General features: G+C 41.0%; 1 protein-coding gene across 9 annotated transcripts in view; it reads left to right on the forward strand.

Moving 5' to 3' along the window:
- The window catches only part of SEPTIN11 (septin 11), a 146,320-nt gene that overhangs the window by 72,191 nt on the left and 54,136 nt on the right, over nt 1-19,993 (forward strand). For all 9 annotated transcript variants that reach the window (XR_011020341.1, XM_068233549.1, XM_068233552.1 and 6 more), the window contains exons 2-3: nt 6,934-7,054; nt 19,304-19,499. Coding sequence is in view for 8 of the 9 variants with exons in the window: in XM_068233549.1 (XP_068089650.1) it covers nt 6,934-7,054; nt 19,304-19,499 (317 nt within the window). In the remaining variant the exon portion in view is untranslated. The remainder of the gene's footprint in view (nt 1-6,933; nt 7,055-19,303; nt 19,500-19,993) is intronic.

Genomic DNA, 19,993 nt, shown 5'->3' on the forward strand with positions numbered 1-19,993 from the left:
TAGTCACTTTCACTGCACTTGTACTAAGCCCAAATGTTGGGAAGCTTGAGTTTACTGGCACTCTAAAATGGCTGAAAAAGTTCTACAGAGTACCCAGATAGGCCATGGTAACCCAAAACCACTAGGAGAATATAAGGAGCTAAAAGACACAGAAAAAAACTTCTTGCTCAAAAAGTGCTTCTAAATACACCAGAATGATATTGAAAGAATAGTGTAACACTGCACCTCTCTTATGAATGTTGTTGTCGTGTACATAAAAGATAGTAGAACAAAGACTAAATTGGATGACTGCACTGAAGTTATGGCACAGTCTTCTGCTGGTTAGTTGGGGGATGTGTGGTTTTTTTGAAGTAAGACGGCTTGCCGTGTGCCACATAGAAACAGTGTAACCCTTCTTATCCTTGGGTTCAGCCCTGGCTGAGAAGAATCCACCAGACACTGACTTAAATGTGAATATCAAGAATTTGTGAACTTAACAATGGTACCAACTGGTAACTTCTCCACCAGTACCAACTCTCAACACAAATATATATTCTTTTCATATAAACACCTCAGTACAATCCTCTACACAGCCGTGCATCGGTAAGAAGCTGCGGAAGGAAAAGTCAGGTTACATACCGGTATACACTTCTTACATACAAGTTTGAGCTACAACAGATCTTTCTTTTACAATCTCCAACCACCACTCAATACAACACTTATTATTCCAGTGCATAAGGCTGTTGTGTATGGGCCTGGGAATGGACAGGTCTACTGAGCAACTTCGGTTCTACAAAGTCTCAGTCCCTTGATACCAAGTCCAAGCTATATTGCTCAGCAAAACCTTATGGGGGGGGGGGGGGGGGGTGTTAGAGTTCTTCTCAAACTCTCCCCATATGTACTGTGGCCCTAAAATAACCAAATAAAAATAATGAAATTAATGGATAACATAAATAAAAAGATTCAAAACAAACAAAGAAAACAAGTGCACCCAGGAACAGCACCAATCTTTCCCTTTACAGTAAGAACACTTTCTCTTGCGGTTAGATCAAGCTTCAACTTGTGTAATAGCAACACTTAAAGCATCACATCTGTTTGGACTTATTTTTCTTATCAGATGCTGTTTTCCTTTGCACTGTAGTTCCTTTAATTTCACAGGATGCAGTGTGACTCCAACACAGATATTTTCCTTTTCTGCTGACAGGTTAACAGAACTTGTTCGTTTAACTGACAGGTTCTCCTTAAAGCGGACCCAAACCAAACATTTTTTTTAATTCAAAATATTTAGATGCACCACTCTGACACATTAAAAATATAAATAAACACTCCTTCAAGCCTATGAGCATTTCAGTGCATGCATTTCACCCTTCTCTTTGCATAACTAGGGTTATACAGGTGGCAGCCATTAGCAATTCCTCCTTTGCTGGACACCATCTACTCCACCAGTTTGCCGGATTATTTGCCGGCAATATGAAAGGAAGGGAGGGGTTTCTCCAATAAATGTAAAATATATATATATATATATATATATATATATATATATATATATATATATATATATATATATATATATATATATATATATATATGTATATATAATAGAGTAAGTGCCTCAACCTTCAAGCAAGAAGAAGAAGCAGCGCCCTGCCCCCAGGGCCGGTCCAAGCAAGAAGAAGGGGCTGGTCCAAGCAAGAAGAAGAAGTAGTGTCATATCAAACCAAGGGCAAAGAGGGATAATTTGCATATTCAGTAGCAGTGCATTGTGGGTAACCACAAATGTTCACTTATAGCTGAATTATTGCAGATTTGCTTCTGTTTTAAGAAGGAAAATTACACCAAGCTTTGGTTTTTTTAGTAGGAGGTATTTTTGGTCTATTTTATCCTCCTATACATTCTTAGTAGTTTGGGTCACCCTGAGCTACTTGGTTACTCTGTTGTACTGGTCTAAGCCCTATCTCATACAGCCCTATCAATCCCTGCCATGTACTGATGAGGACCAAATGTCTGAAATAGGCTGGCACATGTGGGTTTGATATGATTGTGTAAAACTTAAAGCTATAGGCTACCCTGACTTACTAAGAGTGAAAAGGAATAATTTGCATATTTAGTAGCGGTGCATTGTGGGTAATCACAAATGTTCACTTATAGCTGAATTATTGCAGATTTCCTTCTGTTTTAAGAAGGCAAATTACACCAAGCTTTGATTTTTTTTAGTAGAAGGTATTTTTGGTCCCTTTTATCCACCTATACATTCTGAGTGGTTTGGGTCACCCTGAGCTGCTTGGTTACTCTGTTGTACTGGTCCAAGCCCTATCTCATACAGCCGTATCAATCCTTGCCATGTACAGATGAGAACCAAAAGTCTGAAACAGGCTTTCACATGTGGGTTTGATATGGCTGTGTAAAATTTAAAGCTGTAGGCTTGCTATACACCAGTGGTTCTGGATGCTTGCTTGGCTTACTAAGGGTGAAAAGGAATTATTTGCATATTTAGTAGCAGTGCATTGTGGGTAACCACACATGTTCCCTTATAGCTGAATTATTGCAGATTTCCTTCTGTTTTAGGAAGGAAAATTACACCAAGCTTTGCTTTTTTTCAGTAGGAGGTCTTTTTGGTCCCTTTTATCCACCTATACATTCTGAGTGGTTTGGGTCACCCTGAGCTGCTTGGTTACTCTGTTGTACTGTTCCAAGCCCTATCTCATACAGCCGTATCAATCCCTGCCATGTACTGATGAGGACCAAAAGTCTGAAACAGACTGTCTACATGTGGGTTTGATATGGCTGTGTAAAATTTAAAGCTATATGCTTGCTGTACACCAGCGGCTCTGGATGCTTGCTTGGCTTACCAAGGTGGAAAAGGGCTAATTTGCATATTTAGTAGCAGTGCGTAATGGGTAACCACAAATGTTCACTTATAGCTGAATTATTGCAGATTTCCTTCTGTTTTAAAAAGGCAAATTACACCAATACAGTTCGCGGCATTGCAGGAAGTGACGACAGTGGAACGCACGATGGAACACGGAAGAGGTGAGTCATCTCCGCCCGCTCCCTTTTATTAATAGTGGCGGCTGCTACTGTGCTTAAGCAGGAGGGGGAGGTTCCTGCTGAGCTTAAGCTGGAGGTAGAGCACACATGGGAGACCCAGTTGAGGGGGGGTCCAACCCCCCTCCCCGCCGCTGTGCCCAATACCACCTTTCTGCTCTCTACCCTCTTATGCGGCGTATGCTACGCCGCGGGTCGGCTAGTATTTTATATTTGTCATCATGCAGCTGAAAAAAGGCTGCTATTTATCATTATAATTTAGAAAATAGATTTTATTTCTGAAATCTTGTATTTTTAGTTTGGGTCCACTTTAACTCCAAAGCTCTCTTACTCTCTCCTGCACAAATCTTGTATTTTTCACTTTTATATTTACTTCAATATTCCGTTGTTATATATCTTAATGATTGCTGCAGGCTGACAGGCAAAATGTCTCTTTATCACAATCCCCACTTGCGGCTGAGCTAGATATCAATTGAGGGTTTGACAGAGGCCCTTTACTTTCTAGGCGACAAAGTTCTCTCACACTTGCTTTAACTAGGGAACAGTCTGTTTCTTTAAGCAATACAAGACTCAGTTGCAGAAATGACTTTTTGTCACCATAGGGTTCCTGTCTCTTCAAGCAGGCAGATTCTAATCCCACCACGTTCATCAGAGGATAAATCCAGTCTACTGTGGTTAACTGTACCTTTCTTTCAGAAAAGATAAGTCTCTTTTCATCCAATCTCAGGCTAGTACAGTACAGTACAGTCTGTGGCAAAGTCGCAATACTTATACTCATCTGTCTCACAGTGTCTCTCTCTTTCTCTGTGCACTTCACGGATCTGGCCTGCTTTCTCTTTAGCACTTTTCCGTAGCCGCCTGGTCTCTGGCTACTCTCTCCTCTTGGCCGTGTCCAGATAGCTGCCGCCGGGCCCCCGCTATGCCTAATGGGGTGGCTGCTACGGCTGCTCCGTCTGGGCCTCTGGTCCCCTCGCTCACCGCCGCCTGACTGACTGAAAGCTATGAGGGGAACTGGTTTAAACAAGTCCCCTCAGGGTGTGTCTCGCACCACTGTGACCTCTGCGCCTGCACTGTTCTCTCTCTCTGCTTGCGCGGACCTTCTGGAAGATTCTGCGCTTTGTGTACTCGGTCACCTAGCAACCGCAAGTGCATGACACCAAAAGCACACTTAGACCTCACTCTATGCACCGTTTTTATTCCACAATGCTAATTTTAAAACAAAGTTTAGCCTAACATGCTAAGTTTACTGTACACATGTCAATCACATTTCCACATCACACTCCCCTCTTTTAAAGGGCTACAACAGCACAGTTTACATTTAGGCCGGTTGCACATCTATTAATTGCAGTACGATGTGGCGCAAGCACTGCAGAAATCAGCCTTCATATGACCCCGCACCACAGTGGCGACAGGGTCATATGCATAGCACCGCTCCCCAACAAGTGACGTATTCCCTGCTCAGCAAGAAGTACATCCCTGGGATTCCCATTGGTCTATTCATGCGCACCAAGTCGCACTGCATGAAGGGTGCAAGTTACCATAGACTTCCATGGCCCTTGCAGTGGGGATGTGGCGGTAAAGAGTAATGTGGTGTGACGCAGAGTGCAAGGGTCTTTACAATCTTTTGTCTCTGAACAAGATATATGGCATGCACATTTTACTGGAAGGTTTTGTAACCTGGGTAAGTGCCAGACCGGGTGAAAATTGGAAGTTTTTTTTATGCTGGTGACTAGAGATAATCATTGAATTTCAATTTTTTCTGACTTCATGCATATATTAATCATTCATAAAACAAAGCACTATTTGAGTGCAGTCAGCTCTCTCTTGGGTGTCCTCTCTCCTTCAAAGCGGGGTGATGCCCGCGGAGCTAGCGGGACTGTCCTGAGGGGTACCGACTTTTCCTCCTGCTGTCTGCATCATACCAGCTTCACTTGGGCATAAGTATCTTCTTTGTTGCACTTTACCTTTCTTCTTATGCACTTTACCTCATAGGCTGCTCCTATATAGCTGTTGTTTTGCAGCCATTTGCACAGTATTTTTTTATCCACCCATATATATGTATTGTATATTTTTTGCTATTTGCACAGTATTTTTGCACTTATATTACTGAACCCGGGTTCAAGCACTGTTGGCCTTTATCAGAAGCCCACTTTGCTGGTATTAACTTTTATCTACTACAGATTTCTATGCATTATGATGCTATAACTCGTACATTCATATGATATAATCTTTTCAGCAGGATATTGATTTGGTCGCAGTTTTAATTGGTTTTATTCATTGTTGATTCTCATTGTGTCAATAATTATTGCATGTTAGTATATTGGAATAAACTTTTTTGTTTCTTTCCCAGTGGTGCTGTACATGTGGGCTTTCTTTTTCTTCCCTTTTATATTATACATTTGAGCCCTAGCACGCTTGGTGACGTATTTATTTTGCAAGTGTTGCGGACAAAAAATTGCATTTCTTTACAATAAACAGTGCTAAGTATAAGTTAAACCCATCCTGGTTATAACAACATTTAGTTGTTTGATTTCTCATTGTACACTATCGATGAGTGAGACCTTATTTGCAAAAATAATAGTAATATACCCTCATGGCATACATATTTAAAAAGCCAAGTTCCTAAGGTAACAATACATGTTTTTTCTCTTACATTCTGTCACTTTGTTTTCATTTTACAAGTTTTTTTATTTTGGTACAAAATATGTGAACTTATCAGGGTTAAAATGTTACCACATACAGTATGTCTATTGTAGTTTTGCTAAGACTTTCCCAAGTTTGATCATAATTTTGAAAATTACTTTATGTTGGATTAAGTTTGTCCCTACCCATTTTTTTTATGTGACGTGCGTCCAAACTTTAAGACTCACCAAAATGTATTCTACAACTCTTCACGGTTAAAATGATACCACATGTGCCTCGTTTAGTAACAAACTGGTGGTGCACTCTCCACAAATACACTGAACAAATTATATTCGTCCAGTTAGGCTTAAGTGGTTAAGAAACAGCGCAATGACATATACCACAGAAAGCCATTGGATCAATAAAGATGGTAACACCCCAGTTGTAAGGTCCTTATGTCAAGGGGTCAAACAGATGAGTTAGTCTGAGATCAGATTAATGATGTCAGCCAAACACCTGTCACAAGACTTACCACCTCTCATTAGACTAGGGGTGACCATTGTAACAAGTTTATGTATGAGATGCGTAAGATTTAATGCAATGCTTTGAAGAGGAGAATATCTACGTTATGCAAGTAAATAGACCAGCAGGTTATTATTTTTTGTATATGTATATAGCACCATCCACTTCCATAGGGTAGAAAACCAACAATAGTGAAACATACAATACAGTTAGATTAGTACAATCAAGTTCCAACCTGAGGTGCTGCCATGCTACTACACTTGCCAATTGTGTTTCCATGGCTACGGACATCTTTTTCGGATGCTATTAAGCCTATTCACAACAGGAACCAGAGAGAGGCAGGAATAGCCACAGAGAAGGAATAGTGAGTGGGCAGCGTGCTATACTATACATCCCAAGTGAGTTGTTTCAATTTACTTGGATTTAAATGGTTATGGTCACTGCTGGGTTAAATGGAGGGGTATGGTATCCATTGCAAAAGGATTTGTGTAGCGTTGATTCATTACAATTGTTTAACAAAAGTGGGTCTACTCTTTTGAGCATGACATGCTAATGAAACCAAATGCTGCATTTATTTTATTAAAAACTGTGTTGTTCTTGCATACATGCACAGAGCAAATTAACTTATTATTCCTCCAGTGGGTATCACACTAACAATGTTTTTGGCTCTTTTTTTTAAGTAAATATTAATTTAATTTTTGAGGAAAATATTTTTTAAGGTTTTTTTTTTTTTTTGTCATTTAATTCATTTTCTTTGTTTTCCAGTCGCCTAGTGATGACCTCAGAACTCTGTCCTTGTCTGGACATGTTGGATTTGACAGTCTTCCAGACCAGCTTGTCAACAAATCTACATCCCAGGGATTCTGCTTTAATATACTATGTGTTGGTGAGTAAAGTTCTTATTCACAATTTTGTGAGCTCTTCCTTAAACTCGTGTATATTTATACCTGACGCTAAACTCTTAGATAATAAATAGGAATCGGGCATATTCACAGTGCCTCAGGGCATTAAGAAGGACTACCTAAAAAAAAAAAAAAAAAAAGTCCACATTTAATAAATCCCAGGCTAGGTTTGATGGATGATTTATGTTCTCCAATCTTCTCCAGACTCTGTATCAAACAACTGCATGTTATGTATAGAAGTGTCACCCTTAATATCGTCCACAGTTAAGGTAAGCTTTTACTGAAAAATTATTCTGATAAGGGCTTTCTAGTTGTAGCTTTAAAGGGGACCCAAACCAAACATTTTTTTTAATTAAAAATATTTAGTTGCACCACTCTAACACATACAAAGATAAATAAACACTCCTTCAAACCTATGAGCATTTCAGTGCATGCTTTTCAGCCTTCTCTTTTAATAACTAGGGTTAAACTGGGGGCAGCCATTAGCAATTCCTCCATTGCTGGACACCACCTACTCCACCAGTTTGCCGGATTTTGTCCGGCAATTTGAAAGGAAGGGAGGGGTTCCTACAATAAATGTAATATATTTTATATTTGTCATCATGCAACTGAAAAAAGGCTGCTATTTATTATTATAATTTAGAAAATAGATTTTATTTCTGAAATCTTGTATTTTTAGTTTGGGTCCACTTTAAGTTTTGTATTTTTGAATTAGTTAAAAATATGTTTATAATGGTTACACGCATCTGGCTGACAGATCATTCCAGTTTCCATCTGGTAGTGGTTGTCTACAAGACCTTGCATAAAGAGTAAATAGTACATTTGTCATGTGACCTTAACACTGACATGAAAGATCTGGGATGAAGCAATTGCTCTAGATTCAGTGAGCTAATGGAAGCCTTTCTATGCATATATCGGATTGTTTCTCTTGTAGACAATTGTGTAGTGGATATTGTTAAGTGCTTTCAAAGACGATAATTGCCTAAAGCTGTACATGTAGTGCTGGCAGTAGAAGGGCTGATTTTCATCTTATGTGACAGTGACTCAAGAATCTCTTACTGTAATCCCAGTCTTTATGCGTAGCAAAAAGTTGATGATGTTTTTTTTTCTGAAATTTATTGTTGGAATAAAAAAATTGCTGGAAAGTTTCCATTCGTTCGGGAGTAAAAGAAGTAGAGAAGCTGCTTAGTGGTGTAGTGGATAGCAGTCTCGGCTTGGAGCACAGGGTTCCCTGTTTGAATCTGGCCCAGGACACTATCTACAAGGAGCTTGTGTGTTCTCCCGGTTCACGTGGGTTTCTTCCCACATTCCAAAAACACACAGATAAGTAATTTGTCTTTTCCTTAAATGGAAATTTCCTACATCTGGACATGACTATGGTAGGTATTAGATTGTGGGCTCTTCTGAGGGACAGCTAGCAACAAGAACTATATACTGTGTAAGCACTGCAGAAGATGCTATATAAGTACTAAATAAATACAAATTGGGCAGCATGGTGATGTAGTAGATAGCAATGTCGCCTAGCAGCTCTAGGGTCTTTGGTTGAAATCTGGTCAAGAACACTAGGTATTGGATTGTTAGCTTCTCTGAGAGACAGTTCATGACATGACTATATATGGTACATAAAGGACTGCAGAAGATGTCAGCACTAGATAATATATATATAAAGGCACACAATTCAAAGCGGACCTAACTCTTGCACTGCAGACATGGGAAAACATAGAAAAATTTACCCTGTGTGTATTTACAGAGAACAGTCGTAAGGTGGCCAAACATAAGTTGACTTTGCGGCTGATTGACCAATCTATTAAATAATTATCGAGCATGGTGATCCGTGATTTGACCAATTTCAGGCCTAAATTGGTTGCATGTATCGATCGGATATGCTGTGAAATCTTGGGCAAGTGTGTGTGGTGGCAAACACGACAGATACCCAGGCCTCCTCCCCCAAATGTTAGATTTACCAGGGCTGTGGAGTGGGAGTCGGAACAGTTTTCAGAGTCAGATGATTTTTGAACCAAATCCATAGCCTTTGTAAAAATTAGACTAAGGAGTCGAGGCGTCGGAGCAATTTTGGATACCTGGAGTCGGTGGTTTCATAAACTGAGGAGTCGGAGTCAGACGATTTTTGTACCAACTCCACTGCACTGAGATTTACCCTTCGGTTCCCGTGCATGCCCTGGCAGATATTGACTTCGTTACTTTTATTAAACCAGCAACAAATTTTTTGACAGGAAATGACATAGGTGTCTCCTAAAAGATAAGCGGATGTACAAGAGGCATTATTGTGGGGGGAAAAAACATTTCTCAGCTTTTATTTAGATTTGAGCAAAAAGTGTCCAGTCCAAAATTATTCATACCCTTCACAAACTGTCACAGTCTGTGGGAAAATCCAAAGTTCTATACCACTCCAAATAGTCCAAGCTGTTCTAAAGCATCCTAATTACCCTGATTAATTGGGAACAGCTGTTTTAATCAACTCAACAGGTGAAAAATTGCAGCTCTCTACAGTTATTATTATTATTTATTGTATTCATAAAGCGCCAACATATTACGCAGCGCTGGACAATAAATATATACAACGATACAAGGATGACAAACATAACAAGCTTATGCAACATAGAACAAAGTTATACATGCAAATTGTACAAAATACATGATCATGCAATATGGGCTGGTTAGGTAGGCCCAGTAATAAAAGTACAGGCTGTCATAGGACAGGAGTACATGATCCTGTAGCTTGTACTAGGGAATGAAGGACCCTGCCAGAGGCTTACCAAAAAGTTGGTAATAGGACAGGAGTACATGATCCTGTAGCTTGTACTAGGGAATGAAGGACCCTGCCAGAGGCTTACCAAAAAGTTGGTTTGTGGACAGTCATGGCTAAGACAAAGGAGCTCAGTGAGGACCTGCGGCTGCGCATTGTGGCTGCGCACAAGTCCGGAAAGGTCTACAAGGCCATTTCTAAATGTTTTCAAGTTCCAGTGGCTCCAGTGTAAAGTGTTGTTAAAAAAAAATAGAAGATGTTCCGCACTGTAGAAAATCTCAGAGGATGTGGTCGGAAGCCAAAAGTGACACCTGTGCTGGCTAGGAGGATAGTGAGAGAGGTGAAATAGAATCCAAGGACCACCACCAAGGCCATCCTAGTGACTCTTGGTTCTACTGGTGGCAATTACTCAAGGCAGACAATCCAATGGACACAGCACACTGCTGGGTTTCAAGAATGCAGACCAAGGAGGACGCCACTTCTCCAGATAAGGCACACAAAAGCTTGATTGGCCTTTGCAAATGGCTCATCTGGACAAAGAAGAAGACTTCTGGTCTTCTGTGTTATGGTCAGATGAAGCAAAAATTGAATTGTTTGTTCACAATGATGTTTCATTCATTTGTCGTAAAAAGGAGAGGCCTTCAACCGAAAGAACACCATCCCCACTGTCAAACATGGTGGTGCGAACCTAATGCTTTGGGGGTGTTTTTCATCCAATGGACCAGGGAACCTAATCACAGTAAACGGCATCATGAAAAAAGAGCAGTACATGAGGATTCTCAACGACAACATCAGGCAGTCTGCAGAGAAATTTGGCATTGGGCACCAGTGGACATTTCAGCATGACTATGACCCAAAACACACAGCAAAAGTGGTGAAGAAATGGTTAGCAGACAACAACATTAATGTTTTGGAGTGGCCCAGCCAGAGTCCGGACTTGAATCCAATTGAGAATCTGTGGAGGGAGCTAAAGATCAGGGTGATGGCAAGAACATCCTCCAACCTGAAAGCTTTGGAGCTCATTGCTAAAGGTGAATGGGAAAAAATACCTGTGGAGACATGCAAAAAGCTGGTCTGCAATTATAGGAAGTGTTCGATTGCTGTAATAGCCAATAAAGGCTTTTCTATTGATTATTGAGAAGGGTATGAACAATTTTGACTGGACACTTTTTTTGCTCATATGTAAATAAAAGAGGAGAACTGTATTTTTCCCACAATAATGCCTCTTGTACATAGTCTTCTTATCTTTAGGGAGACACCTATGTCATTTCCCATCAACAAATTACTTGCTGGTTGAATAAAAGTAACTTTAAGTCAAAATTTGCCAGGGCTATAAATAATTATGGGCAGCACTGTATACTTTACCTGTCACGCCGTCCCCGAGTACTTCCGCATTGGTGCCCGACATGGTTACCGGCATAATAACACGTGGGGAGTGTGTGTGTGACGTCACACACACGTCCCACGTGCAATACATCGGCATCCTTGTAGGACACTGAGGAAGTACAGAGTGGACATGGCGGTGGACACATGGGGATAGCGTGACAGGTAAATTATAAATGCACTGGCATCTAACCCCGTCCAGGGGTGGCTAGATGAGGAAGTGTCACAAGGCCAATTCCCAAAAGATGAATTGATTAAATTGATTGGGAATTGACCTGCGGTTTATGGCAGCCAACAGATTCAATCAGCAAGAGATCGGTCTCATGGTCGATCAGCCACCTAGATTGCTTGATCTATGGGCACCTTAATTCTCCCTTATCTGCACGTAATCAGCAAGTGCAAATAAGGGCTATCAGCTGTTTGTGAATGGTGCAGAATGTGCAGAGGTTCTGTGCTAATATTTAAACACAGTAGGTTAACCCTTTCTCTGCTCGCAGGAAACCAAGAAGTAAACATTGCACGTTCTCTGTTAAAACGTATAGAACACCAACAAAGAAATGTTTTTTCTTTAAATCAGAACTGAAACCGTTTAAAAAAAAAAAAAAAAAAGTTTCACTTACCTGGGGCTTCTGCCAGTCCGCTGCAGCCGACCTGTGCCCATGGAGCCACTCACCAATGCTCTGGTCCCCCGTCGCAGCTCACTTTCACTTTGCGCAGCTTGCGTTGCCTGGCCACAAATGTCCTAGTTCCTCGATTTTCTCGTACTGCGCCTGCACAGGGCGCTCCTGGCTACAGGAACGCATACAGGGATACTCGTGGCCAGCGTGCAGTGGAGGTCGACTTGAAAGTTGGCTTCCAGTACAAGCAAAAAAAAAGTGAGCCGCGGCGGGGGAGCGGACGATCGGTCCAGGACGGCAAGGGCACAGGTCAGCTGCAGGGGGCTGGCAGAGGCCCCAGGTAAGTGAAACTCTTATTTTTGTTTTTGTTTTTTACAGGTTTCAGGTCCGCTTTAAAGGTTATTATGCTGCTGTTAATTTTTTTTTTTAGAGCAGAGAGGAAGTTCTGAATTTAGGTCCACTTTAAAGTGTATGAGGACATCCACAAGCATAAAATATTGTCAGTTGATTCAAGTAAATATGGTAAGATCAGGGAACTTCCATGTTTTGACTGTCTGGAACCTTAATGTGATCGCACCCAGTAATATTTCTGCAGAAGGTGGGATATCACTTGGAAGTACAGCTCTACATATAATTCAACTGGTTTATAAAGCAGCAAACCTAGTGAATTACAGTGGCTTGCAAAAGTATTCGGTCCCCTTGAAGTTTTCCACATTTTGTCACATTACTGCCACAAACATGCATCAGTTTTATTGGAATTCCACGTAAAAGACCAATACAAAGTGGTGTACACGTGAGAAGTGGAATGAAAATCATACATGATTCCAAACATTTTTTACAAATTAAAACTGCAAAGTGGGGTGTGCGTAATTATTCGCCCCCCTGAGTCAATACTTTGTAGAACCACCTTTTGCTGCAATTACAGCTGCCAGTCTTTTTAGGGTATGTCTCTACCAGCTTTGCACATCTAGAGACTGAAATCCTTGCCCATTCTTCTTAGCAAAACAGCTCCAGCTCAGATTAGATGGACAGCGTTTGTGAACAGCAGTTTTCAGATCTTGCCACATATTCTCGATTGGATTTAGATCTGGACTTTGACTGGGACATTCTAACACATGGATATGTTTTTTTTAAAACACCCCATATTTGACAATGGGATGGTGTGTTCAGAGTGATGTGCAGTGTTAGTTTTCCGCCACACATAGCGTTTTGCATTTTGGTCAAAAGTTCCATTTTGGTCTCATCTGACCAGAGCACCTTCTTCCACATGGTTGCTGTGTCCCCCACATGGCTTGTGGCAAACTGCAAACGGGACTTCTTATGCTTTCTGTTAACAATGCCTTTCTTCTTGCCACTCTTCCATAAAGGCCAACTTTGTACAGTGCATGACTAATAGTTGTCCTATGGACAGAGTCTCCCACCTGAGCTGTAGATCTCTGCAGCTCGTCCAGAGTCACCATGGGCCTCTTGACTGCATTTCTGATCAGCGCTTTCCTTGTTCGGCCTGTGAGTTTAGGTGGATGGCCTTGTCTTGGTAGGTGTACAGTTGTGCCATACTCCTTCCATTTCTGAATGATCGCTTGAACAGTGCTCCGTGGGATGTTCAAGGCTTTGGAAATCTTTTTGTAGCCTAAGCCTGCTTTAAATTTCTCAATAACTTGATCCCTGACCTGTCTTGTGTGTTCTTTGGACTTCACGGTGTTGTTGCTCCCAATATTCTCTTAGACAACCTCTGAGGCCCTCACAGAGCAGCTGTATTTGTACTGGCATTAGATTACACACAGGTGCACTCTATTTAGTCATTAGCACTCATCAGGCAATGTCTATAGGCAACTGACTGCACTCAGATCAAAGGGGGCCGAATAATTATGCACACACCACTTTGTAGTTATTTAATTGTAAAAAATGTTTGGAATCATGTATGATTTTCGTTCCACTTCTCATGTGTACACCACTTTGTGTTGGTCTTTCATGTGGAATTCGAATAAAATTGATTCATGTTTGTGGCAGTAATATGACAAAATGTGGAAAACTTTAAGGGAGCCGAATACTTTTGCAACCCACTGTAAGCGGGATATAGAGGCTGGAATATTAATTTCCTTTTAAACAATGCATATTGCCTGGCTGTCCTGCTAAATCTCTGCCTCTAATACTTTTTGCCATAGACCCTGAACAAGCCTGCAGATCAGGTGCTCTGACTGAAGTCTGACTGGATTAGCTAGCCGCATGCTGCTTTCAGGTGTGATTACCACAGCCAAATACATCAGCAGGACTGCCAGGCAACTGGTACTGCATTGTGTAAGGAAATAACTATGGCAGCTTCCCTATCCCGATCCCTTCAGGTCACTTCGGTCCTGATGCTGTTTTCACTTCATGCACCCAGTAGGATTCAGTTAAGAAAAGACATTTTCAGGAAGTTGATTAGATTTTTGAAGCTAAAGCATGCAATGAAAATTCTTTATAACATCAGTCTAGTTTCGACATTAAAGGCTCTAATTTTTTATCACTGTGATGGGCATCTTCACCTGACAGTTGTGAGGCTTAAAGAGACACTGAAGCAAAAAAAAAAAGATAGTGAATTGGTTGTGTACTATGAATAATTACTAGAAGATTAGCAGCAAAGAAAATATTCTCATACTTTTATTTTCAGGTATATAGTGTTTTTTCTAACATTGCATCATTCTATAATATGTGCAGATTACACAACACTCAGCATTCAAAATGAGTCTTTCAGAGCAGTCTGTGAAGTAATGAACTCTCCTCTAGCAGAGAAAAAGTAAACAGTTCACTTACAGTTGAGATAATAAAAGTCAGATAACAGCCCTCTCCATGACATACCTGGCGGATCGCTCAAACTCACCCTCATCAAGTGAACGACAGTCTGTACACACGCCCGATTTAGCGGGCGAACGACGGGACGTTCAAACGACCCGTCGTTCGCGGAAATCCGACGTGTGTATGGGCCTTAAATGACTTAGTCGGAGAGTTAATGGCTTGTTTGCATAGAGATAACAACTGGAGTTTCTTAACTCTAAAAATAGAACAAAAAGCACAAACCAGTATATGCTGCTCAAAAAATACTACACTTTATTGAAAATATTGTATAATAGATAATTCAATTATCGAGTATACACACACACTGCATTTAAATAATGTCAGAAGAAACTGACACAGAAATGATTGCTAATGCAATACAAAGTGCTGCTGCTGGCACCGATCACCAGGGGGGAACCTCCATAGTAAATAAATCTTATCCAGCAATACTAATATCCTGGTCCTTGATAACACCTGTGGCAAGGTTGGACATTATAATCAGATAGGAGTGAATATAAATGTGTGTATGAGGACTATCACCTCTAAAAGAAATGGAAGAGGAGGAAGGGGCCTAGATGATATTAATACAGCCACCAAATAGCAAATGGACTCTTCCTGTACTGGAAACAATTAGACTGATGTATCTGATCTTAATGTTTTATTTCTTAGCTGTGCTACACATACAAATCATAATATCATCATTTTTTTTTCGCTTCAGTGTCTCTTTAACTATGCAGGCAAGAACCTGTTGCCAGCCTACCATCTGATCAATGTCGATTGACTCGGTTTCAGCTGACAAAGTTCAGCCATTGGTGTGACAAGTGTATCAGCAAAGGAAATGTCCTCTTTCCATGGTGGGTGGGTTACAAGGGTTGTGAGATGATTTGCCAATGCTCAACCAAAAATCATCCATCCCAGCAGAGCAGGTTTTAGCCAAGAAAGAGATAGTATTGCAACTGACAAATGGCTAAATATTTGGTGTACTGTGCTTTCCTTAGTATTTGGGTGCAAAACAAGGACTGCGTCAAAAAACAGGGATATATATATTATATTTCCACAAGCCTATCTTGCTTGTCACATGTTGTGCCATGAGATACCCGGTTACTGACGGTAGTTGACTTATAACAGATACCCTGTTTAATGATGGACATTTTTATGGTGTTAAAATTTCAGCGGCCTGTGAGGTTGATGATTCATTTACAAAGTTTAACTGTGTAGCCGTGAATGGTAAGCTTTTCCTTTTTAAGTGTTCTTAAGGGACTGTTTTATTACTTGCTAACTTCTGAGGTTTGTTTGAAAGGCAAAACCTAGAAACTAGAGATGGTTTATTAGTACTGCCTGCTTTCTGATGATGATACGGTTATAGGGACCTTCAGTTATTGTATAGAGATGACAGTCCTCTACTACCTCTACAAATGTCACTTGCAGGCATCTGTTTGAAATTAAAATAATCTTTATTCCTTGGGGGGGGAAAAAAATCACACATGAAAATCCTATGAATAATAGAGCTGCACATTGTTTAAAGTACAACTGCGCCTTTTTCTGACTCTTCAGCCTAGCATAAGGGGTAATTAGACCAAGATAGAGCTTTTTGGTAAAGCACATCATTCTACTTTTTTTTTGTGTGTGTGTGTGTAATGGAACGAGGCCTACAAAGAACATGGTACCTACAGTGAAATATGGTGGAGGTTCAATGATTTTATGACGTTGATTTGCTGCCTCTGGCACTGAGTTCCTTGAATTTGTGCAAGGCATTCAAGGCACCATGAAATCTGAGGCCTGCCAAAGGATTGTGGGTCCAGTGTCAATAAGCTGGGTTTGCTTCCGAGATCTTGGGTCTTCCAGCAGGACAATGAGACAAAAGCACCCAGAAATAGATGGCAACAAAGTGCTGGCGAGTTCTGAAGTGGCCAGCAATGAGTCTAGATCTAAATCCCATTGAACACCTGTGGAGTGATCTTAAAATTGCTCTTGGGAAAAGGTGCCCTTCCAATAAGAAAGACCTGGAACAGTTCCAAAGGAAGAGTGGTCCAAAGAGAGGTGTAAGAAGCTTATTGATGGTTATAGGAAGCAACAGATTTCAGTTCAGTTATTTTTTCCAAAAAGTGTACAACCAAATATTAAATTAAGGGTGCCAATAACTTTGTCCAGCCCATTTTCTGAGTTTTGTTACCTTCTGTCCGTTTTACTTTTATCTTCCCTTTTTTTGGTTTTGTTCCAATACACACACAAAAGGAATAAACGTGTGTGTGTGTGTGTGTGTATAGCAAAACATGTTAGGGCCCGTTTCCACTGTACGCTGTGCAATGCAGCTACATAGCTGCGTCGCACCGTGGGTGCACTGCAACCAATACATGGCAATGGAACAGTTTCCATTGAGTGCTGGTTTTGCGAAGTGGTGCTGAGCAATCCGAGAATCTGCAGCAAGCTGCAGATTCTCGCACGGCCGCATTAGCCCGCCATCTCCTCCAATACACTTCCACATCGGGAGATGCAGATGTGAAGTGAATGGGGGTGGAAGTGATGCGTAGCCACACCGGCTCCCATTCACAAATGGAAACCGGCCCTCACTGCAATAGATTTGTGTGATAAAATACTTGCTTTTCTGGGGTGCCAACAGTTTCGGACATGACTGTATCTGTATGTTTTTGTGATGTGAGAGGAAATTGTAGTGCCTATGTAGACACAGGGAGACCATGCAAACTCCTTGCAGATAGTGTCCTTGCTGGGATTCGAATCGGGGACTCCTCGGCGGGCTTTATATAGACCAATCCAGTAATCCTTTGAAGGGCACAATGGCGATAAATTGGAAACTTTAGCATACATCTGTACACAAACATACATTTGTCCCAGAGTAAATGCAGCACAATTTTTTTTACGTTCTGTGTAGTTGTTACTTGCAATAGGTATTCTAATCTCACAGCTCTGAACCTCTTGCCAACAGATTGTGAACTGGTCCTTCTCCTCGTAGGGAATTCTCATCATCTCTTTTTATTATTTAAAAAACTTCCTGGTAAGGACATATACAAATATGCTAGCCAGCCTGCCTACTCTCGTGACGCTATTTTGGCAGCTAGACTTCGCCACTGTCATTCAAGCAGCGCCTTTAAAAATAAAAGAAACCCTAGAACCCCCACGAGGAGATGGATGAGTCCAAAACTTGTCGGTAAGAGGTTCAGAGTTGGTAGATTATCATTCCTACTGCAGGTGACGGTTACATAGGAAGTAAAACATTTATAGTGCATTTACTCTGGGTCAAACTTACATCTTATATGTATGTGTACATATGAATTTAATCTTTGACTATAGTGCCCCTTTAAGGATGTCCAGTATATAATCTAAAGTAATCAGGAAAACCGGACTGGAGAAATTGTCTACCCATAAGTGGTGAGGATTTACAACCCTTGAGTGAGTCCATATCAGATCATAGTGAGTGTTGCTAAGAGGTTTGTGAGTGACATGTTTTGTGACTGGAGCTGCATACAGCATTCACAGCGAGATCATTTTAAATACAGTAAATTCAAGAATTTGAGGAATAAAATCACTCCAAGGAATACTTCAGGAATAGTGGTTAGCACTCTTGCCTTACAGTGCTGGGCCCACGGTTCAAAACTCAGCCAGGGCACTATCTGCACAGAGTTTGTATATTCACCCTGTTTCTGCATGGGTTTCCTTTTGCATGGGTTTCCTTCTGCATGGGTTTCCTTCTGCATGGGTTTCCTTCTGCATGGGTTTCCTTCTGCATGGGTTTCCTTCTGCATGGGTTTCTTCCAGGCACCCACATCCCAAAAGCATACAGATAAGTTGATTGGCTTCCCCCAAAATTAGCCCTGGACCACGATGGACATAATGACTATGGTAAGGATTAGATTGTGAGCCTCTATGAGGGACATTTAGTGAAAGCAGGACGTTTTGGCGCCAGTTAGTGGCAGTTTAAAGTATGAAATTTGGGTGCGCATGGCGCTCTGTAAATAAGGGGTGCCGCAGTAAAAAATACGTCTAAAAATAGCGGGTGCTTACATCAGGCCTTAGGCTTGGGGTTCAGTTAAGGTTGGGCATTGGGGGGGGGGGGGGCAGATTCAGGGTGAGGCATTGGCAGGGAAGTGGGTAAGGTTAGGTAGAGGTTGTGTGTTAGAATTGGTTTAGTTGATTACGATATTTTAATATTGTAATTGCCAATTTAAAAATAATTGGGCGCTCAAATTTCCCGGCACCTCTTTTTCGTGCACGCCATTTAGTGACATGACTATATACTCAGAAGTGCTACGTAAGATGTTAGCGCTATATAAATACTAAATAACTACCGATTTACTAACCTTATAACAGCCACCAATGTTTTCAAATATAATAGGTGAGATCTACATTATTTTGCCAAATAAATCAGGCCCAATATGTATTGTGTCTGTCTGTGATAATAATACTCAGCATGCAGTGACATCCGCGATATTACTACTGGGAGATTCTACTTCTAGCCACTTCCATGCCAGGAATGCACTAACCGCTGCTGCACATCTCAGCAACATGTCTCAGTCTTTACTATTGCACACGCCTATTTCAGTAAGTCAGTGTGACAAGTGGCCTTTATGAGGTTGACTTGACTTGCAGCTGTTTATTAATTACATTTGTGATCATTATTGTTTATATCTTTTCAGGGGAAACTGGCATTGGAAAATCAACCCTTATGGATACTATTTTCAACACAAAGTTTGAAAGTGAACCAGTGTCTCACACGGAGCCCGGCGTGCGATTAAAAGCAAGAAGTTATGAACTTCAAGAGAGCAATGTGCGTCTGAAACTGACGATAGTTGATACTGTAGGATTTGGGGACCAGATTAACAAAGATGATAGGTATGTATATTCAACACGAAATTGAAAAATGATGTTATCAGACAAAGGACAAGAACTATTAGCTAGCAAAGGGTTTTCAACCCTCTCCTGGGTCATATCAGCTTACAGTGATAATTGTTAAAAAGCTTTTGAATTTGCAGGTATACAACTATATGAACATACATGCATTTCTGGCAAGAATCTTTGTTTCATTATTCTGGTTGCCCTCAGTAAATAAAAAAAAACTCCCCTGTGGTGCATGCACATGATTGCAATCATATAATTGCCGATAGCAAGGAAATGAGCAGCGCTACTTAAAAACAGACTAGTGCCTACCTGCAAAAGAGTGCAAGCCCCACTTGTGGGGTCGAATACACACCGAGCATACACATGACCTGTCTACCACTAGAGGATGTTGGTTTCCTGTAACAGCTTGCATGCAACCTATTAAGTACTCGTCCCTCCCACTGCGAAGAAGTCAATCCTCCATGGGAGGGGCCTAACACTAACTACAT

This window comes from Hyperolius riggenbachi, chromosome 1 (genome assembly GCF_040937935.1).
Source record: "Hyperolius riggenbachi isolate aHypRig1 chromosome 1, aHypRig1.pri, whole genome shotgun sequence".
Lineage (NCBI taxonomy): Eukaryota > Metazoa > Chordata > Amphibia > Anura > Hyperoliidae > Hyperolius > Hyperolius riggenbachi.